Source organism: Chenopodium quinoa, unplaced genomic scaffold, assembly GCF_001683475.1.
Source record: "Chenopodium quinoa cultivar QQ74 unplaced genomic scaffold, ASM168347v1, whole genome shotgun sequence".
Classification (NCBI taxonomy): domain Eukaryota; kingdom Viridiplantae; phylum Streptophyta; class Magnoliopsida; order Caryophyllales; family Amaranthaceae; genus Chenopodium; species Chenopodium quinoa.
In genome coordinates, this window is record NW_018744603.1 from 1,300,748 (window position 1) to 1,327,107 (window position 26,360).

Consider the following 26,360-nt stretch of genomic DNA (forward strand, 5'->3'; position numbering starts at 1 on the left):
AGGAAGAAAACTTACCAACAAAGGCTGCTCTAGTACTCTCTATTTAAAAGTGAAGGAGTGAATGAGAAATACTGAAAAACTGAATGATAGTATACATATGACGGCTAAGTGAATGAATGAGATTTAGGTTAAATAAGGTTTTTTCAATTTTAGATTGATGATTGTAGTGGATATTTTTTATTTTTTAGATCATAATCATTATGTTTGGGCCAAAGTGGAATATATTTTTTTTAGATCTTAAGTAGGTATGCAGGTAAACAAGTAAACAGATTGATCTGAATATGCCCCGCTAAATAAGCAGATTGGCTCGTGCTATTTTTGGGTTACAATTTTCAACACTAACCCAACTCACTAAGGGTTCGTTTGGCATTGCTGTGGTTTTTTATTTTTTGGTTTTTTGTTGTATAAAAAGTATATGATATATGTCACATAATGAATCAAAAATTATTTAAAATTATTAAAATCATAACAATTTTGAAAACTGACAACAAAAAAGTGGAAACACCTTTTTCTTGTTTCATGTTTTTGGTTTTTAGTTTTCAAAAAAAAGAAAACTGAAAACCAAAAATGATGTCAAACAAGCCCTAAACTAGTTGTGTTGTGCCACGCCGACCTGTTAAACTAAACAGGTCAAAAACCTTTAATACTAACCGCCTTTTTTTGTATTTGGTTTGTGTCATATTATTGGGTCGTGTCAACCCTGTTAAATGAGTTGAAAATTTTCAATTCTAAGAGCCCGTTTTGATTGATTGAATAGACCTGAACTGAATATTTTATAAAAAAAGAAAATTAAGAAATGAAATTGAATTGAAAATTATTTGAAAAGAACAAACCCTAACTGGATCATGAGCTTTTTTGTAGACTCAATTCAACCCCATGCGGCCATATCGGAAGCCCCTATGAACCTATGATACTAATATTACTATCTTCCAAATCATCCAAAGCACTCTCCAGAAGACTCAACTTCATTATTCGTGGCGTTCATACTCCGTACTACACAGTTTATGGAAGTTTGCTCTCAAACTTTCATTCTTCCCTATTATCATATATTCGAATTTAAAGGCTAATCAGTAATCACTAAAATAATCTAATGCAATATTAATCACTTTCCTTTGTTCTGCGCTTAATACGGTTTGGTTTATTCAGCTTCAGTTGGGGCTCAAATGATGGCAACAATCTCTCCAAACAATTTCAATTTCAGCTTTAAAGTTCAACCCCAACCCAGAAATTCCCACTTAGAAAAAACTGTAATTTTGAATCATAGAAGAAGAAATTTAAAACCACCCTTGAAAATTAATCTTTACTGTCATTTCTTCAACCCCAGAAAATGCCCTTGTCTTTTTGTTGTTTCTAAGGCCACTGGTGATGCTGATTCTGCCTCTCAACATTCAACAGTTTCTGTGAGTTTCATTCTTTATCCCTTCTAATTTTTCTGTTTAATTCTATATTTATTCATGTATTCTTGTTTTTTACTTACAATATTTTTGGTATTTGTGCTATTAATTTCTAGATAAGTTGTTTTATTCATCTTTGAAATTGGAAGTTTGTGTTACGTGGGGTTGGATAATAAAGCTACAAATTCTTTCTGTTCTGTTTTTGGGGGTTAGTGAGTAATTTGATTTGAGGGTGATGTGCTGGGACCTGTTTCTAGTGTTTTGTTAAGCTGGAGGTGGTTGGTGGTGGCTTAAAATGCTGAAGCTGTGGCGGTAGGAGAGGTATGGTGGGTTATGCTTATTGATTGTTTATTGGTGTACACCCATGCTCGTAGCAGTGGGTGGTGGCATTGTTTTGTGTTTGGGACTAAATAGACGATGCTGTAGGGCATTTGAGTGCCACTGTGGCACAGTCATCAAAATGGAAACTTATATTGTTTCCGATCTTTAAGTGTCAAAGTTTGTGGTGATGTTAATTCACTATGGTTGTGAATGGACTTCTACCTGCTTCTTGCTTTGAGGCTCAAATTTGCCATGTCCATAGATGGATATGACACCACGGCTGTTGGCTGGGGTGCCGCAACCAAACATTTTCTTTGAGTTATGCTCTTCCTTATGTCTTGTACCACCATGCTGGTCAACCTAATTGCGTCCAATGCTTTAATTCTATGCATTATAGTAACCAAAGAGGATTGACCACCCACATGGCATATGAACATCATTAGTTTATTACTTAGAAACCATCATATGTATCCATATAGCATCACTTGGGATTCCTCATTATATGTCAAGCTGAGGCCTCTGCATTAGAAGCAGAGCTGGTTAGAAAGTAAAATGAACTTATTTAAAGGAATTGGTCATTAGGTTTTTGTCAAAGGGAACCAAGTTTTGCTAGAATGTCTCATTTATTTCTTCTTGTTCTTAGGATGATCTGCAAATTATCTTAGGATTGGCATCCTAATATTCATGATCTTATACCAACCTTCGAAAGAGTTTACCATTCTTTTCACAACTTCACGAGATTTCTTTAGTTAGGAACAACAAGAAAATTTACAGAAAATACATTAACCTAGAGAGCTTATCTCTTCTACCAAGTAAAACATAGTATTATTTCCAACCCATACTTTACCAATCCAACATTGTTTTTGTCATATTATCATTTTAGTTGTTCTGTAAAGAAATCTAAACAAGGAATAATTATATTATGGAACTGAATAAAGATTTGGCTGACAAATCAGTATGTCCCACCTAAGAAGGAGATAAATGTCACCTCTCCACCTGTTGAGCGTAATACATGTTTGGATTCATAAGTAATCGTCCAGAATTAAAAGGACCTGTTGTTGGTGAGTTTAGGTTGATAATTCTATGCTCAAAACCGTAGGTGTTAGATTGCTTCCATGTTGGGTCAATTTTTTCCAGATTTAATTTAATCCTTTATTGCAACATGAATGCAAATTGAAAAACAAAGGCTTTGTATCATACCAGCTCTTGATTTTTTTTAATAGTGAAAATTTGAAGCTTGTGTATCAACTGGTGCCCTAAGGCTTGTTTTCTAATTTATCATACCATGTTTTTTCATATTGGGTCAATTTTTTTCACCTATAAACATGTCTTTTACCGCTTATGTTGAATTATGTAATTGTGAAGAATTGAATTATTTCTCTTATGCTGTGCTACAACCATTCACTTTTGGACTTATGGTCTTATTCATGTATGTCTTGTGTAAATTAGTGATTAGTTTGCCTTAATGATGCATCCTGGAATCTGCATTTATCATACCATGTTTTTTCATATTGGGTCAATTTTTTTCACCTATAAACATGTCTTTTACTGCTTATGTTGAATTATGTAATTGTGAAGAATTGAAGCTTGCTGAACCAACCTGGTGCAATAAGGCTTGCTTTCTTTGCTTTGGTTTGCTTATGCTGTGCTAAACAACCGTTCACTTTTGGACCCATGATCTTTTGTATACATGTCTGGTATAAAATTTGTGATTAGTTTGGCTTACGATGCATTCTGCAATTCTATAATCTGCATTTTACTGTGAGACATTTTTCAATTGCATGGGAATTACCACTCATGGTCCTGATTTTTGGACTCTCCCCTTTATGCATATAGTTATGACTTATGAGGTCATTATGTTTCAATTCATAGAAGCTTCTTAGTGTACCTGTTCTTGAAAGTTAACCCCCTATGTTGAATGGTTTTATAGGATGTGGATGCGACATTTAGTAGCTTATCAAGTACTGATGAAAATTATGTGCCCTTGCTAGTAAGACTGCTTGGACTGGACAATGACCTCCTGGACAGAGAACAGGCAGTAATTGCACTTTGGAAATACTCTCTGGGAGGAAATCATTGTGTTGATAAACTAATGCAGTTTCGTGGGTGTGTAAATCTCACTGTTCATCATCTAAGATCCAAATCTACCCAAGCCTGTGAAGCAGCTGCAGGCCTTCTAAGAATGATATCTTCAGTCAATGCATACAGAGATGTTGTAGCTGAAAGTGGGGCCATAGAAGAGACTACTGCTTTATTAAGGAGGCCTTCCTTGACGGCTGAGGTACACATCAATACATGCTCTTTCTCACTGTTATCATTGATGTTAAATGCTCTGCAGGGCCAATGTGTCATCATGATTCTTGTCTACAGGTGAAAGAACAAAGTATATGTATGGTGTGGAACTTGACAGCTGATGAGAAGTATAGGCTTAAGATTGCAAACTCTGCTCTTTTGCCTGTACTTGTAAAGTGTCTGTATGACCAGGAGATGAAGGTAGTTGAGGCAGCTGGTGGAGTGTTAGCAAATTTGGCATTGAGCCCTCCTAATCACAGTATCATGGTCGAAGTTGATGTGATTCCTAAACTGGTGAGACTTGTTTGCTGATCATAAGGTGCTATGAGCTTTATTTATGCTAACAACTCTATTCCCTGATTTACTACCGAGTTCTGACATTTATTAATTATATAGTAATGGTAGGAAATGGGTTCCGTTCATATTCCAGCAGTTTGAGCCATGTATGTAGTTTCTCACTTTGGTTGGGTGTTTTTGGAAAGGCTAGTTTGTTTGTAGATACATGGGCACATGTATTTTGCATAGGAAATAACCTAAAATTTTGCCCTTTTTTTACTTTTTTATATTTATTATTAATTTTTTTGTACTAATTTTGCAGTTAGGATAATGGGATATTTATAAATACCTTAATTCAAACTAGACCTTGATCTTGCACAATATCATTCGGAAAATTTTTTCATAACCTGCTTGGACACACTAAAAAATTTACTTGGACAATGTAGAATGTTTTTCTTTATGCTATACCAATTTTAGTCAACAATTGTCCTAAATTTCCTTAATGGCATCATTGGATAGGAAGAGTTGGAGGGAAGGTGAAAGAAGGGAAAGAAATTTTAGGGATCCATTTTCCTATTCCCTTTTCAATAAATCAAATCCCTCCAATATTGGAAAGATTTTTAAGTAAAATGAAAGCTCACTCTTTCCCTCTCCTCTCCTCAGCCCTCTTTTCCTTTTTTTTTCCTCTTTCTCTTTCCTTCTCTTCCCTTCCTTCACCTCCACAAATGCTAACCAAACTCACTCTAAATTACAATGACAACATATACCAAGGATATGATATTATAATGACAAGTATTTTATCCTTTCTTAAAATATATCCGTCACTTTGGAAATATATTCTCAAAAGGAAGTTAGCAGCAATTCTATTATGAATACCCTATGTAAGATAAAACATTTCCCTTAAAAAAAAAAAAAGTAAGATAAAACATACTCTTGTAAGAGTTTAAAACCATGAATTTGCACTCTCTTAGTGAGTAAAATGAGCTTTTAATTCATTTACTTTCTCAAACATCTCTATATCTTTATAAATAGATATGTAGGTTGACAACTATGAGAGTTGGCACACCTTTGGATTTAACAATGACGTGCAAGGCCATCTTGGAAAAAACCCATGGATGTGTTAAGAAAGAGATTGAAACTAAGGGACCTAGCAATGTTATGCCTTATTAAGCGATTGTGATTTCTCTACCTTGCCCATCAATGCTATCTCCTCGAAGTGGAGCTATGGGTGGCGGTGACATTACTGCCATGGGTGCAACCATGTCTTAGCCTGGGACATGCCCATGAACAAGGGCTCAGATAGAGTTGTACCCCATGATTGTTGAGTATTTTATAATATATACTCTCAACTGTTCACCTTACAGCTCGAGATGTAGCTGGAGATTCATGTTTCAAAGATCCCTATTGTTATTTGGTTGACTAAGTTTCCTTTTCCATCCCTAGATAGGGGTTTATTTAACAGTGCTGTTATTGACTTATTCCAGGCCAAATTTCTAACAAATGAAATTGAGGGATCAAAAGTCATTCGAAAAGAAGCAAAAAATGCTTTGCTTGAGCTTGTTAAAGATGATTACTATAAGATTCTTGTCATGGAAGAAGGATTGGTTCCTGTTCCTTTGGTTGGTGCTGCAGCTTATGCTTCTTATAAGCCAGCCTTGCATTCATGGCCCTCATTACCTGATGGTACCGAGTTTAGACGAAGTTCTAAAGGCCCTTCAAGATATGGCGCTTCTGAATTACTACTTGGGTTAAATGTTGAAGAAAATACTGATAAAGTAGATAAGTCCAAGATGGATGCAATAGTTGGGCGAACACATCAGCAATTTTTAGCCCGTATTGGGGCTATAGAAACTGAAGATGAGAGTAAGCTGGACAAGGGATTTTCTAGTAGCTTCCACCAGACGTTGCTTCCATGGAAGGATGGAGTTGCACGTATGGTACTGATTCTTGAGCTGGAAGATGAAATGGCCGTCACAAAAGCGGCAGATGCTATTGCTGCTTCAGCAATAAATGGGCACATGCGGACCTCATTTAGGGAAGCTGGAGCTGTCCAGCGTCTAATTCACCTATTAAGTCACAGCAGTCATGCAGTGAGGTCATCTGTTCTGAGTGCATTGGACAAGCTGTCTATCAGGTACAATGTGGTTTCTATCATTCTAGTTGCATTCTTTACAAATATCATCTTCAGGTAAAGGAAAACATCAGTTGCAGCGATCTTTTAAATACAAATGTTAGATATTTTAGGTGTATCAGCAACATCAACTTGATTGCTAGAGTTTAGTTTTATTCTTGTACCTGAAAACAGGTTTCACTTCTTGCATAAGCAAAGCTTACTATTTCGCTGCTTGTCTAATAATTACTCCACATGTAATAAATTTGTTTGTTAGTATTTACATTTCTTTTTCTCTTTCCTCTTATAATCACTTGTTCTCCTACCTCACTTGTTTCTTCTTTCAATACATTTCTAATCTTGGAATTTCTCATTGTTTTCTGTTTAGTGACATAGAGTGAGTGCTTCAGTTCTACTTATACCTTACTAGATAACGTATCTCCTTCTGCAGAAGCTTCATTAAAAAGCCTGAGAAGTTGCTGAAAGCAAATTGTTAAACTTGTTTGAATGCTTCATTTGAAAAAAAAAAAATTATTTTTCATTTTTATCGTCCTATGTCAAAAAATTATTAATTAATAAATGTTTTTTTTATATAAATGAATATTGTCTTATAGAGATGTGAATTTCTTAAATAAGTATGTTCTTACCACATAAAGAAGTGTTGAGAAAATATCTGAACTTTTGCTTCATTTCCTCTAGCATTATAATCTCCCTCCTGCCCTCCCCCCCGCCCCCCCCCCCCCCCCAATTCATCTCCCTCCCTTTTCTCCACCAAAAGTTCTTTTTGTAACTTTTGTTTGTTTTCGGTGCACTTGTATTTTACTTTCTTGTCTCTGAAATTTGTTGTGAATGACTAAGAAAAAGCATTTCTCCGTTACTCTTTCTATAATTAAGATAACTTTTCTACATAATGTAGCCAACTATTGATTCTGGACCATATTACTGTCAAATGCAGCAATTCTGTTTGTGGAACAATGGAAGCAGAGGGTGTTATGCATCCTTTGATCAATGTACTTAATGACTTGAAGACAAATGAAAGCCTAATCGAAAAGGTTGGTTTGTCTGTATATTTCTTCACTCTTTGCCCTATACAATCTGTTCACCAATGCCATACTGTTCTAAATTGACCTCAAGTTTCTGGTTGTTGTTTGACTCAATTTTTTTTTAAAAATGTAGACAGTGAGCATTCTTGCAAGGATTTGGGATCCAAATAAACAAATGAAGTTAAAGGTTAGTGGTCAAAACTCATATAAGTCAAAAATATTGTTTTTCCCTCTTGCAATTGTATTACTTACATATTGTTCGACTGTCTTCAGTTTTATGGTGGACCTATTAATGGCTCAACAAAAATAATTGATTCAAGCAGTCAAGATGTTACAGAAATCGGAGGAAGTGAGGTAGAAATGTAAGAATGAGTATTTTATTGACTTGTTTGATATTGCCCTATTCTTTAATTTACTATATGATTACAAAAAAAAATCTTCATCATTTAGAAAAACCTTTCCTTTATCTTTTTAATCATTGATAGTATCTACAATGATTGAATATAGTAGATTAGTGGATTTCTGTCTAGTTTATGGCATACATGGGAAATAAATGAAAGCTTTTATTCTAGGATTTTAGGTGCGGTTAGCAGAATTTCAAGAACGATATTCTTAACACCTATAAGGATCGCGTACATATAAATAACATGAATTATACAATAAGTTAGAAGTACAGCCTTCGATGCATGATTCCAAAGCTATGTTTGCTTAAAAATTAGTGCCTCTAGTGTTGCTCCTCTAGTGTTAGTCCACCCAAACAAGGATCGAATCTCCACGATTGCTAGTTCGGAAGGAAGAATGAATCTTCCTTGCTTTTGGGGAGGAGGGGGCTTCGGTTTAGGGTAATGTGAGAGAGATTACGTTCTTTTGTTGCTAGTTAATTATACTGTATCTCTTACAGGAAAAACTAATTCCCAAATAACTTCCAACCGGCCACTAAGCCCAATCATTTGCTTGGTGTGTTTATTTTGACACAAAACATATTGTGTGACTTAATAGGATCCAATTAGTTAGCAGTGGGCCTAATCCCATTATTTCACAGATCATAATTGGTCTCTAGCAAAACATTATGGATTTTATGACCACTGAAATAACCCAAACGTATCATCTCCATAATGATTCTTGTTTATATTTAGTAATTGCACTAACAATTGAGGATACGTTTTCTTCATTTATGCCATGAATTTGGGTTCCAAAATCCTTATACATTGTCATCATAACAGAAGGCATAACGGTCAAGAGACAGCAAATATTTTAGTTTACCAAGGGAAAAGTTGAATAATCTTTGGATTTTTATGCCATTGTGAGTGTCTTAACTCTTGAGCTGAAAAGCTCTGCTTGACTCATAGTTATCCCTGGTTTCCGCATGTCCTTCCTAAAGACCCCTTTGCTAATAAAGAAAGTAGAAACAAATGGTAGCTTAACATTTAGAAGAAGAAACCTACTAAGCTTCTCTGTCATTATTCTTCATCATTTTGATTTTAATTTTGACATAGCCTGAGTAATCAGGAGCTTCTATACATAAGGCGGCATCGTGTTCAAATTGTTGTGGCAAATTGTTAACCTTTACTCAGGATCTTTTGTTATATGTGAGGCTTATAATTGTTGCCTCCTTGACATTCATGACCTCTATCATCTTAAACTATAAAGAAAAGAATAGTGATTTTAGAATGCTAGATAGATATTCCTTAAATGACATTTGAACCATTCAATAAGCTCAGTTTCTGTCAGTATTTTTTTTTATCATGAGAATGTAATAGAGTACCTTAGGGGGGGAGGGCATTTTGGTATTGCAAAAATATTAATCTGATAGAAGTTGCTTGGGAAAGAGGTTAGAGAGTTAGAGGTGAGAAAGGCATAGTAGTCAGAAAATGCTATAAATTAGAACATTGTGCAGAAGTGCAGTGTTTTCATTTGCTTTAGCTACTTAATTGGTAATGACGCAAGCCCTGATAAGGTTGAGACTTGAGAGTCCTAATTTTTCGTAATTCTAGTTTATTAATACAATGTTCACCTTCTATACTCTATAAATCTGTCCCCATATTCCAGGCTATTAAAGAGGACTGATCTTTAAATCCAAGATACAATGCATTTAGAATTTCATATGCTTGCAATCTGTAGATGCAACTCATGCAAGTACGGTTTCAAATTTATCTTAAGTTCCTACTTTGGCCCCCACCCTATAATTTTCCTTAAATTATGTGTCATGCCTACTATTGTGATTATTACAAAACAAAGTACATTATATTTTAGTAAATAAGGTAACATATGCACACACATCATTTAATAGTTAGTAACATTAATTTTTTTGGAGGTAAGAGAATAAGATATTATAATACCATCACCAAATTGTAGATTTGAGTCTGCCACTGAAAATGGGTGTAACCACCAAAATACCCTATATTTTAGTATTAAAATAAGTTTTTATTAATTATTTAATAATTTGAATATTCTATTTTGTTACTATTTTGGGTTATTATCCTATAAATTTTATATTTCCGTAAAAAGTTTAAGAAAACTCTTATGAATAGTGCATGTACATTTATATCCCTAAAAATGTTCTTTTATATATTTGCCCCTATTTGATGTCAAAAGCCTTATAATTGTCTCTTGAATTCCCAAAAATGACTAAAAAATTTATGTTTTCTTTTAACTCTCAATATTTCTTGTTGTTCTAATTTTTCTATTTAGAATTTATTAGACATTTATATTTCTATATCGACCTCACTATTTTTTTTACCTTTTAATCACTAAATCAAAGTAGCTCAACAAAAATTTAGAACATGGCACAACTACACAACATCCAACACATTTATCGTCTATATGCAAATAGTTTTAATAAAATATTACACAAAGTGGCATAGAGCATGCATAAAGATCTATAAAAATTCTAACGCGGTTGCGCGCGTTAGAATAGTTTTAATAAAATATTACACAAAGGGCTAGCTATAACGCGGTTGCGCGCGTTGGAATCCCTAGTTTATATTAAAAATAAAATAAGACAAATATTCACTGTATAATATTTTTTACAAGTGAATTACAAGCCATGGTAATCATCATCTTATTATCACTTAAAAACTCAATCTAGGCTCATCATCTTTGTATAACAAACTAGTTACAACCATCCGCTTATCATTCTAAACTAGTAAACTTCATTCCGAAAGAACTCATGAAATAGAAGCACAAGTACTCTCCGTACTACCATGAATAAGAGTAAATAGTAAATACACTCTTCAATTCATTCCTGTATCATCTTCTATCTCTAAGTCAAGTTCAAATTACCGATCAAGATAATGCTTATCCTTCCTTTTCAAATTCAAACTTGCCTCTCTTGTCATAGCCTTATGCAATTTTATCTTGTTCATTTTTAAGACTTTACAAACCATTCATACTTCCCACAAAGCATCAGAATACCTTACTCAAGAAACCAAATATTGTAAGTCGATCGTAAAAACATATGCTTATCCTTCCTTTTCAAATTCAAACATACCTCTCTTGTCATAGCCTTGTGCAATTTTATCTTGTTGCACATTTTTAAGACTTTACTAACCATTCATACTTCCCACAAAGCATCAGAATACCTTACTCAAGAAACCAAATATTGTAAGTCGATCGTCGAAACAATTTCAACTCACTTTCAGCATAGCAAAAACACTCTAAAATAGCACCGGAATTTGATGTGAAACACATCACCTCGTAGCCTTTACCGCCGCTTATACACTCGAATTTAAAAATCTTTAAACTAACCAAACTTGAAGGTATACGACTTACCCAAAGTCACTAGATTCTCTTACGCATGCACGCACACAATGTTTAACGAAGGAAAGCAAACTTTGGGTAAGTCGTATAACTTCGATTCTGGTTAGTTTAAGGATATTGAAAGCCAGTGTAAAAGAATGGCAAGGGCTACGAGGTGGTGTGTTTTGCGGTAGTTTATGATGCTGTTTGAAGGTGTTTTTGCTGTGCTAAAAGTGGGTTGAAAACTTGAAATTGTTTCAATGATTAACTTTCAATATTTAATTTCTTGCGTGGGGTATTCCAATACTTTACGGGAAGTATGAATGGTTTGTAAAGTCTTCAAAATGAGCAGCAATGAGGTTATTTATAGATAGAATTGCACAAGGGTATGATAAGATATAAAAGTTCAAATTTGAAAATGGAAAGATAAGCATTATGTTCACCGGTTGTTGGGAATACTTTGAATTTGAATTAGAGATAGAAGATGATACATGAATTAATTTAGGAGTGAATTTAGTCTCACTCATGGTAGTAGAGAAATTCTTTTTTTTTTTTATATATATATATTTTTTTTTTTTTTTTTTTATTCATGAGTTCTTCCAAAATGTTAAGGATGATGAGCTGAGGATTTTAACTAGTTTGTTATACAAAGATGGTGAGCCTAGATGATAAGTACCATATCTTGTCATTTAATTATAAAAATATCATTCGGTTATTATTTTATTTTATTTTTGATTATAAAAATATAGTTTATAAGATAATAACCCAGAATAAAAATGAAATAGAATATTCAGACCATAAAATAATTAATGACTACCTTATTATTCAAGTCAATAATAAGTGAATCATAATGTAACTACCTAATTTTGATGCTTAACATAAGATCTCATTGATGTTCAAAAAAAAAAAACATAAGACCTCATTGATCAAAGTTTACCTCAAATGGTACCCTTATATAATACTTCTTCGGTTTTTTGTAAGTTGACACCGTTTGACTTTTACACTATTCATACCACACGCTTTGACTCGCTTTTGTGGTTTATAGATACGATAAAACATATTCATGTGGGATCTTGTTTGAATCGTTTCAATGTATATTTTATTAATATCCACTTTCTATAATTTTACAATGTTGATAATATCTTAATTAGAGATATTAATAGTTAAATACATGCGTTGGCAAACGTGATAATAGAAAGGTGTCAACTAAAAAAAAAAACAAAGGAAGTAATATATGTGCCTCTTTGCCTATAAATGATCATGAATCCCTATTGGACTACTGAGTTAATTGCTATTGTTCTTGCTGTCAAATCCTTGCAAATTTATATTGACACGCAGAACAATTCAGAAGCAGATTTTTTTTCTAAAGTTTTTCCCAAGCTTTGGCACATGTTGGTACAGGCCATGTGCATTTTATGGTCTTTGGGGGGGTGGGGATGTCTTATTTGTTTCAATTATTTACTAACTAAATGAGGTGCACTGATGCACGCCGAGGGTGCAGGAAATCCTATCACTTTGGTATGCCACGATCCTTTTTATGCATTGGTCAGAATTCTGAACTGATTGGCAGTGAAAGAAGTATTGTCTTGTGTAACTTACCTTCATCACTCTGTATCAAGGGAAATTCATAGCTGTTTTAATTGGGTTTTCTATCTTTATCGTTTGCGTAATTATTGTTTTTAATTCAAATGTTCTCAGCCAGTGGAAATTAAACCAAGTCTAGTTCCATGGAGAAGTTAAGGTGTTTGGTTTATTAGTTGAATACGTTGATCAAGGAAAGGCGTAAAGTGATATCTTAATAAAAGTGAAAGGTTTTGGTATGTATTTGGGATACAGAAGCATAGACCGGAAAAAGGTTATATTGTATGTCAATATTTTATTGAGAAAGTCTTCAAATATGGAAATAACTACAGAAACTTAGCTAGTTCATCAGTTTCATATCTATAGGAAGTCTAAATACAAATATTCTTCTCTATATCTGAATTTTAGTCTTGTCAGCCATGGTCCTTATTATGGATGACTGTGTAATAATCGACCAGGGAGTGTATGTCTGTAAGTGTGTCCTACTTTATTCATTAACGTTCTTGACTTCATGCATTTCAACATTTTAGTGGTTTAAATCTTTAGCTAGTTGTTACAATTATTACAGTCGTTAACATGATTTAAAAGTCTGCTAGGAGAGTTACATTGGGTTATGAGAGTATAGAGCTGCTTAATTCTGTCAAACTTTTTCTTTTTTTTTTTTGACACACTGTCAAACTTTTTCTGTTGAAACAGCAATGCATGATATGGAATTTGTCACTATTCAAAGACAAGATTGGGAAAATTGATTGTGGTTCTTACATCCATATGTATTAAGGATTGTCATATATTCTAGTGAGTTGGTTTGAAAGGACAATGAGACATAACTCATTTCTTGTAGAGTAGGGCCGTAGGCTAGGTAGGCAAGGAAACTAAGGATTTAACCGGGAGCATAGAACAGGCGTACTTAATCTACTAAATGAATAGGAGTTGCCAATGCACTACATTATTATGCCATTACAATTTTGATATAATTATAAAAAGTGTTATGGAATGATAAAACAAGTGTATGGAGTTTAAGACTATATATAATTATCGTTAGATTTTAAATAAACTGCCATAGTTCATTGTAATATGTTTATTAAGTACTTCACCAAAACTATGAAAGTTTAATATTATTTAAGTATCTATTGAGACAAATTAAACAAGACTCCAAATGAGATGTGACTTTCACCCCCCCCCCCCCCCCAAATGTATTGATAAAATTTAAAGATTGTCTTTTGAAACGAATAGTGACCAATTTCCTAATGGAAAGAAAAAAGAAGGGGATGAAGGGAATAATGGAATATAACTTTTGCTGCATTATTTGAATTTTGTAATATTTTTATGTTTATACGTTGGAAATTATATATATGCTTGTAGGTAAGCCTTTTTTAACTTATGCCTTTGTGATCAATTAAAATGTATTTAGTCCGTTTATCTAAATTCCTCTAAGTATCAACGAAAATGAAGGGGAACTTAAAAGGGTAGCACAAGTCGGGGTAGGAGATAATAGGATTTAAATACTTGCCATAAAAGGAATAAATTTACAGTGAGTACTGAGTAGAACTTATGAATTCAGAGGGGATGTCTGCTATTCTTCATACTTAACTGCATTTGCATGGGTTTGACCGTTTGAAAGCTAATTCCTAGTTTTATCATGCAACACCAAAAGGAAGACTTTATAAATTTCCAAAATTTAGAATTAAATCTAATAGCAAATTAGGAAGTCTGGATGATATAAATGGACAGAATCGAACTCTCCCGTGGAATCTTTATAACTTCCTAACACAGGTGTATATGCATGGTTGCCTGGTGGGTATAGTCACAGTTGTGGTCATGATGTCAGAGAAGCACCAAGCACGTCTTGAGTGTAACTTCACGCTTCACAGCCTTCATAGAGTGAATTTCACAATTTTACAAAATTCCACTTCTTTCTTGTTAAGAGTTATCTCACACTATACTCATAAATTATAAGGTACTTCTTTCTTGTAGTGGTTTTTTTTTTTTAAACCTCTCATGACCATTTCTGTAATTGCAACTATGTAATTTATGAGTCAGATTAGTATAGTAAGGCTATGCTATACTGATCTTCCCTTTAGCTTGAAGCTTGTGCAAATTGCATCCTTATGTTGTTTATCCGTTAAAATTTGGAACTTTTTACAGGGAAAGTATGCTAGACTCAACGCTAGCTGCTCGTCTTGTTGATATTTTGAAGATTGAATCCCCAAGTTTACAAACAAAAGTTGCATCTATCCTTGAATACTGGAGTATGATTGAACAATGTGTGGACGTCATCCTTGCAACAGAAATTGAGTCGGCTTTGATTAATTTCTTCACACAAAAAGTTCCAAGAGGTATGGAAAGCAACTTTTCTTTGTATGAGGAACCTACTCCCTCTATCACACGGAATATGTCCACTTCATATTTATGGTTCATGGTATCATGAGATGGATGGACAGTCTCAGTGGAACAAAGGGAATACTACTTTTGCTTTATATTGTCTTTTATATGGGTCTTTCAATTATCTGCTTGTTATCTAGCTCCTTGGCCTATGTCTTTCATGAGAATGAACGGCTTCATAATTATCTATGCCTCTTAGTTCTGTGTGGAAATTCATTTTCCAACAGTTACCTCTTATGATCTCTATCAGTCTCTCTTGCTAAAGATATCAAGGGGTAATGTGGATTACAATGGATATTCGGAGGCATGGGAGCAGCCTCTTACCAAAATTCCATCTCTTTTGTGCCTTTTTACTTTTCTTAACACTTCAATTTCGGACAAAATCAGTTTAATCAGTGAAAAACAAATCAAGTGAAGATAACAGATACTTAAGTTGATGTGCTGAAAACAGAAATACGCTTGAACTTTTTAATGTTACTTATATATCCTAGGATGGATGGTTTTGTTCATATTATGAGATACATTCTAGCACCCCTCGTATAAATAGATAACTGATTAAACAGTCAATTGATAACTCCTCTGGCTCACTCTGCATGCTTTTAAAGCTGTAAAGTTTGTTGCGTAATGCACAAACTTCAAATCTGCATTGAAATATCTGATAATTACATAGGGTGTCAGCTCCGTCATTTACTTTTCCTCAACCCTCTACTGAGAAAAGATAAAAGGAAAAAAAAAATTTACTTTGACCCCTACAAATAAATGTTTCATCTTCACGTTTGCTATGAAGTCTTTGTTTGACTCTGCCTCCTGTTTTCAATTTCTGCCAGATATGGAAACTTTTGCTGAGTATGAGGAGCCTGATGTGGCTTATGTTGAAGATGTTGGTCTTGCTGTCTCACAAGCTTCAAGATTGCTTACGAAGTTGCTTGATTATCAGCAATTCCGACGGACTGTCAACTTAAATCATTTCACAAAATTGCTTCGGCAGATTCTTAAGTCCGATATCCCTCTTGATTACAAAGAATGGGTTGCAGCTTGCCTAGTTAGGCTCGGCTTCTTTTCAAGTCCATTTGAGAATCCCATTACCACCGAAGTTGCCCTTTATGAGACCATTCCACGGTTAATCGAGCAAATAAAAACTGCCTTCTCAGCTGATGCTCAGGAGGCTGCTGTGGTAGAACTTAACAGGATAGTTTCTGAAGGTGTGGAAGATGCAACGCGAGCTGTTGCTGCTCATGGGGGTATATTTTCTTTAGTGAAGTTGTTAGAGCAAGGTAGCGAGAGGGCTATTGAAGCTGGATTGGCTGTTCTATACAATCTGAGTATGGACAGTGAGAATCATTCAGCAATATTAGCTGCTGGAGCGGTGCCAATACTAAGGAGAATTATCCTTTCACAAAATCCTCAGTGGACTCGAGCGCTTCATCTGTTAAGGAACTTGCCTGTGTGATTTATACTAAAATTATTATCTGATTGAATATTTAACTCAGTGATTTTTGGAAAACAGCAACTTGTACATGCACTTGTGAAGGTAATTCCGTTACCTCCATCTGCATTGTTTTGGCAAGACTGTTTTGTCTTGCTTTGAAGCTTCAGTGGGGTAATTTTTCTAGACTTAGAATGTTAATATCTTTTGCTGTAATGTACGAGAGTTAGATTAAAGGGCTAATCCAAGATATGTACTCAGATTGACTGATTTTTCGTTAAAACTGCTGAGTTAATCAAAACCTAATTAAGTACTAATTAACAAATAAAAAAAACTGTTAATTAGCTCCTAGTATTATTAATATTATTTAAAAAAAAAAAAAAAAAAAAAAAAAAACTAACCCTTCCCACGACCTTTGACTCTCACCATCACCTTCTTCCCACCTTAGCCACCGCCCTAGAACCCCTCCCTCTCCCTTGTGCCAATCGGTCAACTAGACCCGCCCTTTCCCTTCCCCTATACCGGCACCCACACACCACCTTACTTTTCCCCCCTCACTGGTACGAACTCCTTCCCCCCTCATTGAAACGAACTCCTTCCCCTTCCTTCTTGAATCGACTCCTTTCCCTTCCCCTTTCCCCTTAGTGGAACAAACTCCCCCTCCCCTTCCTCCATCGCGAGCTGGCGTCCCCAATCCTAAAATCGCCACCTGAACCACCCGAAACCCAAACCTTAACGAATTGGGAGCGATTTAGGTTTTGGGTGTGAATTTAGGGTAGTTTGGGTTAGGGTTATAGATTTGGGGGTGCCAACTTGCGGTGAGGGAAGGGAAGGGGTGGGGCTAGTCGGCTAGCCGGCATGAGGGCAGCACCTGGGGTTGGAGAAGGGTAATGGTTGGGCTTCGCTTTAGCACAGATGTTGCCAGTGGGTGGTTTTTTTTTCTAAATAATAGTACCTCTGTTTTTATTTAGCTCACCTTTCTCTTATTATTCTTGCCAACGCATTATTTTAACGATTAATATCTCTAATTCTGCATATTGTAAAATTTAAAAAAGGAAAAATTGTAAATTACCACTCAAATAGCAGACCTATTTTAAAATTACCATTTGTTAATTATTTTTTTTTATCACCCTTTAAATTAAAAACACATTTATTTTCCCATCTTTTTCAAAAATCCGTTGGCCTTTTCAGTTAGTGGGCCCCATCTAATGGCTACTAACGGCTATATTGAGCCTTTTTATTGTCCCCCCCCCCCCCCCTTTCTTTAAACACTTCCCAAATTCAATTAGCCTTGCCTTCACCAATTTCCACCTTCTTATAGATTTTGCTACTTAGTATTTGAATACAAATCCCCACATTTGTAGACACTCAATTTGTAATAAGGTATGATTCCTTTTTTTTTTTTTTAATTAGGGTTTTTTGCCCATTACAATTGGGGTAAATTGGTTGATTTGCGAATTAGAGTTTTTGGGACAAATTAATTGGGGGTTTTCCACATTTAGGGTTCTTGGGAAAAATCAATTAGGGGTTTTCACAATTAGGGTTCTTGGGACAAATCAATTAGGGGTTTTCTACAATTAGGGTTCTTGGAAAAAATTAATAGGGGGTTTTCCACAATTAGGGTCCTAGGGACAAATTAATTAGGGGTTTTCCACCATTAGGGGTGGTTGAACACTTGACATAGAATTTATGAAGAAAGAGGCAAAAGACTGATGAATTTTTAGCAATTTATTGAAGAAATTGAATGAGAGAAGGGTTTAGTTGAGTGCAATAGAATAGTGAAAGGGTGAAGTCGAGAGAAAAAAAAGGAGGGAAATAAGTTAGGTGGGACGCCACCGAATTTTTTAAAAAGTGGGTAAATAAATGAAAGGAATGGTGTCCTTCGAACAAGTGTATTATTCTGATAGTGGGTTCAGAATTATTAGAAAGCTAATATATTCAGTAAGGTTAAGTGATCGGAATGCCTAGGTGGATGCCGCTTCAAATCAGTAATATTAATATATAATTAATATTACAGCTTAATCTTGACTGAACCCTTCGGGTCACACCCAAGCAATTAACAAACCAACTCGACGAATTAATTCGGAAGAAATTAATGAGTCGCCTAAATATTAAATATTTAGACATCGGACATTCGAGCTTAGAGCGTCGAAACCGAGCGTCGGAAGTCGAGTAAAAAATAGTAAATGACGAGACGCGCAAATAATAATAAATCGACAATATTCCCAAAATACCCCTAGCATCGGAATGCCCTGGGCATCCGAATGCTAGGGGCATAATATGCTAGCACAGGTGGCTAGCATGCGCACCATGCCGAGCCAAGGGTGGCTGGCTGGTGCGTGCTAGCAGCCGCAAGCACACCAAGGCAGTAGCTTCTAGCAGCCCACACATGGTGTGCGCGGCATGCTAGCAGCAGCCCGCACTTGGAGTGCGTGGCTTGCTAGACACAGCAGCAGCCCGCAACTCCAAGTGCGAGGCTGGGCTTCGGTTGGGCTACGGCTGGGCCTAAGGCACGGGTAGTAGGACCGAAACTCATGGGAAGCAAATGGGAAACAAGTGGGTGGGGGACAAGTGGCACAAGGAGAGTATGGAGTGGGGAGCAAGTATGGTCCCCTACTCTCCAAGTGGTCCTCACTTCCCTTTTCATATAACAGTGACACTTATAGATTTATTATTCGTTTGCTTATTTATTTTAATTTAGCTTTAAAATAAATTGTGGAATTTCATCCTCCCACATTGATGGGATAGAAATTCCCATTCTCCCTATTGCCTATAAATACGCATCTTGGGTTTTTGGCAAGAGTGCTTGAGTAGGAGTTCAATAGAGCATTGCATTAGCAAAAACTCTTAAACTCACATAATACTCGGGTTTTGGTCGGACCTCGCTAACCTTGAGGTAACGGACCTAAAAGTTGGTAGTTGTTTTTGCGGGTGGATCTCCGTCGGAGGCTCTCGTATTTTCGGGGCTAAGCTTCTCAAGTAAGAGCCCACTTTGTGGGGCAAAGCACGCGCTAAATGTAAATTTCCTATTTTTCCCTTTTATGTTTATTAATGCATTAGTGATACGAAGTATTATTTATTGTGAGCGAGATCCTTGTGTCGGGTTTTTTTTTTTCCGCGGTGAGTGGGATTCACCAAACCCTAACAATAAATGCGTTTTTAATTCAAGGGGTGGTAAAATAAAAAAAATTATTTAACGAGAGGTCATTTGGAAATAGGTATGTTATTTGGGTGGTAATTTACAAATTTTCCTTAATAAAAAATACATTGAGACGATTCAAACAAGATCCCATTTGACTATGTTTTATTGTAGTTATAAACCACAAAACTAGTCAAGGTGTAGTTTATGAATAATGTAAAGTCAAATGGTGTCAACTAAATAAAACAAAGGATGGAATAATATTATTTTAAATCTTTTAAAAATTTCAAACATTAAATAAATTTAAAAAGTAGTACAAAAAAAAAAAAATCAAACCAATCAAACAATGACGCATGTCATATAACCTGTTAACCAGGTTACCAATCGGTAAAAACTTGTTTAAAGCGGATTAAGGTTGTATTACTTAGAAATAATTGAAAGGTTGACTTGTTTTTGGCGAATCACTAAAATGTTGTATTTTTGACAAATTTTTCTAAAATTATTTGATTAATAAATTGTCATACGACATCTAGAAAGGAGATAATTCCTTTATAAAAACTATTATTGTCGGGCAGGTCTTACATTGTGCAGTATCTCCCGCTTCTATCGTTGAAAAATACAATCTTAGATTTGTAGCTGTGATGATAGTTTTCCATCTTATTCATCTGATTGTATTTGAAAATTGGAGATCTTAATAATCTCACAACAACTCATTAGATCTACAATCATAGATTTATAAGTAATATAAGAATTTCTCCCTCAAAAAGTGGAGATAAACATTGTCTTTTGAAGGGGGCGAAAAACCCTTGTCTTTCGAAATAGATTGAAAACTCTTTCTTTGTGGGAGAATTTTTTTAATAAAAAGAGAAAGCATTATTAGAAACCTATAAAGAACAAATGATTCCATAGCATGCATACAAGGTGCGTTTCCATTGGATGAATTTTATGACATGATGTTTCTTTTTGATTTCTTTTTTATCTTAAAATTAATTAAAACTATTTTTTAATTTTATTTTAAAATTCAATTATTGATTTCAATAAATTTTTTATTCTAGAAAATGTTCTTTATTATAATTTAATAATTAACTTTCAAAAATCTAATTTTAATATTATCGATATATAAAATTAAAATCGAAAAATTAAAATTCAAAATTTGTTCCTCTTTTTCCTTGAGCCTTGGATCTTAATAACTGGCCATGATCATTCTCTATTCTAATTTGTTCACCAAATCGATCATGAATTCGTTCATTATATATGTTGATTATAAATTTTCATTAATCCAATTGCTTCAATGATTAGTATGTTTTATTCGAAAACGGGGTTCGAAAATTAGAGATGAGATTATACGTGTTTTGTGCAAATTAGAGAAGTGATTAGTATATGTTAAATACACAGATCTAAAACCTCGATATGAATAATGGATTATTATGAATAAAAGAGAATAGAAGAGGCAAATAATTGAAGAAGAGAGAAAAGAGAAAATGGAAGAGGATCGCATGTTTTGATATGCAAAACATTAGATTAATTTTTGTGATTTGTTTGTGTGTAAAACATTAACTTGTATATGTTTTTGTCATTACCTAATATACATAATTTATTGTTTTCTTGCCTACGTCCATGTGTTGTTTTGGACATTGCCGAATTTCAACCTACTACGTAATAAATTGTGTTGTGTTTTCGTTGTATCAAAATCATTTAATCAATAACCTGTTGTATCGAAACCATTGACAACCAATAACTTGTCCAATCTAAATCCAACTTGAAATCAAAACATTTGCCCAAATTAACACCCCTAGTAAAAACTAATGACTTATAATATGCCTAATATATAAAATGTAATGCTACTTTCTCCCCATACCTTTTAGTTCATTTTTAAAAAATAAAAAAATAAAATCACAAGGGTATATAATGTCTTTTGGTTACTAATGTATATTATGTAAAACGAAATATTTTGTGTATAACAGACTCATGCTAAGTCCGTTCTTTTGTATGGGTCAATTATATTCTATGGGTCGTTTGCGGTTTCATTTAAAAATACGTGAGCAGCCCGATCGCGGCACGATCATATAATTCTCAAACTCTTCTTCTTGTTACTCAAAGCGACTTTATTATTTTGAGGTTTTTTTCCAACTATCCCACTATTTTCTCCATCACTCCATTTACTCTATTTTCTCAATCTCTGTTGATTTAAACCCAAAATTATAAGATTTCGTACATGTGAAAGTTTATCCTAAAAATCATAAAAAGCGAAAATTCTTTAAAAAAAAAGGAGTTGCAATTATATATGGCTGACAAGTATTTTAATTCGTTTTATACAATTTTCTTTCGTCTTCACTTATTCAATGTTTATAAATCCTTTTTTTGAATGTTTGTTTTTTACTTAAATCCGTTTACAGCCAAATTTCAGAAGTTCCCTCGAAGATACCTCCTTGTTAACGGGGAAAGTTGTAGTTGAAGATACTTAATTTTTTAGGTAAACACTTTTTTGTTTATTACTTTGTATAAAGAGCAATGTGATATTTTTTTTTTCTATGTAGATATTTGTGCACAATACACTATTTGATATTAAACTTTTTTTTTCAAGTTATAGACCAATTTTGTTAGGGTTTTATATTATTTTTTTCGTTAATGTGTTAGTTATGTTAGGGTTTTATACTTCGTATTATTTTTTTTTTGAAAATAGAATAGTACTATTAGTCATTATATTAAATTGCTTTTGTTTGATTATTATAGTCAGATATTACGATACTTCTGTGACATTGTGTTGTTTTAATTTTTTTTATTAGTATAGTTAGATTCTAAATTATTTTTTCTTGGTCTTATATGTTCTGATAGTCAGGTATAAAATTATTATAGTTTGGTTATAGGTTTCAATGATCAGGTTTAAATTTGTGTTTGTTTGAGTTTTTGTTTCCATAGTCAGGTTTAAAATTATGATTGTTTGGTTTTAGGTTATGATAGTCAGGTTTAAATTATTATTGTTTGGTCATAGGTTTTGGTAGTCAAGTTTAAATTATGATTGTTTGATTATATATTTTCATAATGAGTTTTAAAATTATGATTGTTTGGTTTTAGGTTAAAATAACCAGGTCTAAAATTATTATTATTTTTATTATAGGTTGATAGTCGGGTTTAAAATTATGTTTGTTTAGTTATAAGTTTTGATAGTCAGGTTTAAAACTATATTTGTTTGTTTATATGTTTTCATAGTCAAGTTTAAAATTGTGATTGTTTTGTTTTAGGTTTTAATAGTCTGGTTTAATATTGTTATTGTTTGGTTATAGGTTTTCATAGTTTGATTTTATCTTTCTCTAATAATACATTGTTCAAGTCACTTTATATCTTACTATTAAATTTTTTTTTCAGCTCTTGTACTGTTGGTACTAAATCTAATTCTTTAAAAGTTTATCAAGTTATTGAAATAATCAGTGAAGAGCAGAAGAAAGCTGTTAAAGAGATATAATTTGGTGGTTTGTTGGATCTTAGCTTTCAAGAGAATATTATAAGACTTTTGTACAAGTATTTTGTAATCCAATTTAATCCTAAGTCTAGAGTGTTACTTGTTGGTAAAAAAGAATACCTTATACATATAGATAGTGATGATATAACTGATGTGTTAGGTATTCCTTATACTAATAAACATGTCCAACGTGTTTCTAAAATGAAGAAAGGCTCGAATCCGGATGAATTATTGAAGGCAGAGTGTAGGACTTTTTTAGGTTTAGATGATGTTAATGAACCTTAAGAAGATGTTGGTGAAGGTAAGAAAGGAAATGGTAAGAGAATAATTGGTGATGAACCTAAATAGGAAAGTGAAAAAGAAGTCATATGTTTCTTTTGAATTATTGTCAGTTGTTTTAGAGTATATAGATGGAGGTTATCATCAAGCAGCTATTTTTTGAAAATTAGATAATACACCCGGGTGCACCATGCTCATGGTGCACCCGGGTAAACAAAAAAAGGCGGAAAGAACATATAGTGTTTGATAAAGAATATATCTATGTTTGACAAAGAACATATCTTTAATATGTTATTTGAGTGTGATCAGTGTGTTCTTTGAGTAAAATTATATGTTCTTTACATTATAACTTATGTTATTTAACATATGTTGATAAACATATTTTTTTTGGGTTTAATAATACAAAGTATGTTATTTGAATTTGGCGTGTATGTTCTTTAAGGTCGTAGTGACGCCCAAATTCTATTTTTTATTATCATGTCATATTTAAATTACTTTTATTATCGCACATTCTTTGAGTTTGATTAGTGTGTTATTTAGGTATTAACTATATGTACTTTACAATATAAATTATGTTCTTTTTAACATTTGGTATTTTGAAATTTGATATTGAAATCTTAAATTATTTTTAATTGAAAATAATGTTAGAGTAAAAAAAACTAAATTATTATGGGAAGTTGAATTTTTTTTTGGAGAGATAGAAAACTATTTTTTGGGGAAATGATATCTTTGGTAAGGATTTTTTAAGAGGTGATCAACATTGGCATGACTCACATCCCGACCCGATCCGGCCCGAAATAGGGTGGGTTTGGGCAAACCTAAAAATGCATTTTTAGTTAAAACTCGATCCGGGTTCGAAAAAAGCCCGAAAACCCGCTACTTTTCTACGGGTTTGAGCACGAGAAATTATGATATGGCCCGGCCCTACTCGATTATTTATCACTTCTAAATTTTTCCCGTTAATAATGTGTAATTTTTCAGAAAATTTTATCAAGCTTTTATCTCGTTCTTTTTATTATATCTTTATGTTCTTTGGTAATGCATGTTTTTGTCAAATACAACCATGTTATTTGTCAAATACATGTATGTTCTTTATGAAACACAGGATGTTCTTTCCGCCTTTTTTTTATTTATCCGGGTGTATGATAAGCACTGTACACCCGTGTGTATAAACCACAGATTACTATTTTTTCTTTTGTTATTTCACATTTTTTGGCCCAAAAGGTGATAAGTCTAAAAAATTTCACATTATTTAATCATTGCTAGATCTTCGTATTATAAAGACTTTTAACTAGGTTGGTTATGTGATGGATTCTATAAAAAATTTGAAGTTAAAATGGAGAGGGAAAATGAGAGATGCGCGCAAGAATTGTCAAATGAGGGAAACGACCTTCTACGAAGATTAAAAGAGAAATTCTTTGGAGATTCCTCCAAATGAACAATCCCCTGATGTTCAGATGGAATCTATCATGGCTGATTCAATGGAACATGAAGCGAATAAGCCTCCAGAGGCCCCTGTTTCTTATATTCAGGCGGCCAAGAGTGGCCGAAAAGGGTTTGTAAATGATGTGGAATACAGGGAATTGGATGATGAATAGGAATCTGATGAGGATATCCCTCTTAATTGTGATTCGGATGATGAGAGTTGTCTAAAAATCCTTCTGAATAAGGAAGAGAATAAGCGGTTGCGTGCCCCTTGGAAATTTGCCATAATTGTCAAATTATTTGACAAGAGAATGAGCTATGAAGTACTGATTAAAAGATTAAGGCTGAAATGGCATCTCAAGGGGGATATTGCTTTAACTGATGTTGGGAATGCATATTATGTTGTTCATTTCAACAATATGGAGGATTATGACTGGGTGTTAACTCAAGGACCATGGATGATTAAAGACAGTTATCTAAAGATCCGTAAATGGGAGCCGAATTTTCTAGCAGATGAAGCTCCGATTAAGAAGCTGAATACGTGGGTGCGTATACCGCAACTGTCAGTGGAATACATCGATAAGCAGTTCTTGTTAAAGATTAGATTGAAGATTGGAAGGGTTATTAAAATTGATAGGAATACAGAATCCATGGATAGGGGTCAATATATCAGATTTTGCATTGAAGTTGATTTGTCAAAACCTTTGCTATCAAAGTTTAGATTAAATGGCTATGTAGGGAAAATTCAATATGAGGGACTTCGACAAATTTGCTTTAAATGTGGCCATTTGGGGCACAAGGAGGATGGCTGCAACCTGTTTAAATTAGGAGGTGACTTACGGGAGGTCATTGTTCGAGAGCAAGCTGATGATGGTGCGGCTAAAGAATCTCATGTTCATAAGGCTCGGCCAGAAGAAAAAGTCAGATATGGATCGTGGATGCTAGTCTAGAGACCACAGAGGAAATATATTCCCAAGACTAAGCTGGATCAATAAAAAAAACAAGCTCAAGATAACAAAGTCAACAAACCAGTTCTTGGTGGCAATACGATGGGAAAGGGTCCAGGTAGAAAAGCAAGTACTTCAGGAAACAAAGAAAAATCCATGACTTCAAAGCCTAGGATTCAGGGATTGAGGTTTGATGTGCTTGATCATTAAGGGGACATGGAAGTGGGAGATCCTATTTGGAAAAGAAATAATACCATTATGAAAAAGGATGATGTGATGGAAAAGGATAATGATATAATTGGCAAGAGTGCTGTAAATTTAGGGGAGAATGAAATTAGAGGAGCTAATTTGGAGGGGAATAATATTATTCAAGGGAATGGAGATGAGTCTTTAACTAAAGATCACTCCGAGGGATACTCGACGGCTGAGTTGGGAAATAAATATTGTAATAAAAAGATAGCTTAGAATATTTCCAATAAGAATATTGACAAATTTAACTCAAAACTTCGAGGGACCCACAATGGTTTGTACCCATCCATTGGCGAAC

General features: G+C 34.0%; 2 protein-coding genes across 2 annotated transcripts; both read left to right on the forward strand.

The window, feature by feature from the left end:
• Nucleotides 1–918: 918 nt before the first annotated feature.
• On the forward strand, nt 919–16,880 carry LOC110699938. The gene is made up of 9 exons (XM_021877429.1): nt 919–1,400; nt 3,646–3,996; nt 4,086–4,301; nt 5,768–6,417; nt 7,349–7,445; nt 7,570–7,623; nt 7,710–7,798; nt 14,901–15,091; nt 15,965–16,880. The coding sequence occupies exons 1-9, from the start codon at nt 1,164–1,166 to the stop codon at nt 16,585–16,587; spliced, it is 2,508 nt and encodes an 835-aa protein (XP_021733121.1). The 5' UTR covers nt 919–1,163; the 3' UTR covers nt 16,588–16,880.
• An 8,030-nt stretch (nt 16,881–24,910) lies between these two features.
• Nucleotides 24,911–25,816, forward strand: LOC110699982. The gene is made up of 2 exons (XM_021877470.1): nt 24,911–24,958; nt 25,040–25,816. The coding sequence occupies exons 1-2, from the start codon at nt 24,911–24,913 to the stop codon at nt 25,814–25,816; spliced, it is 825 nt and encodes a 274-aa protein (XP_021733162.1).
• Nucleotides 25,817–26,360: the final 544 nt, after the last annotated feature.

What these genes read in the sequence shown, in the direction of transcription:
- LOC110699938 (XM_021877429.1), top strand. Translation starts at nt 1,164, where the DNA reads ATGATGGCAACAATCTCTCCAAACAATTTCAATTTCAGCTTTAAAGTT. An exon ending in GGAGGAAGTGAGGTAGAAAT is followed by an intron (nt 7,799 to 14,900) that starts GTAAGAATGAGT and finishes AACTTTTTACAG; the next exon opens with GGAAAGTATGCTAGACTCAA. An exon ending in CACACAAAAAGTTCCAAGAG is followed by an intron (nt 15,092 to 15,964) that starts GTATGGAAAGCA and finishes AATTTCTGCCAG; the next exon opens with ATATGGAAACTTTTGCTGAG.
- LOC110699982 (XM_021877470.1), top strand. Translation starts at nt 24,911, where the DNA reads ATGGCTGATTCAATGGAACATGAAGCGAATAAGCCTCCAGAGGCCCCT. An exon ending in ATAAGCCTCCAGAGGCCCCT is followed by an intron (nt 24,959 to 25,039) that starts GTTTCTTATATT and finishes GATGATGAATAG; the next exon opens with GAATCTGATGAGGATATCCC.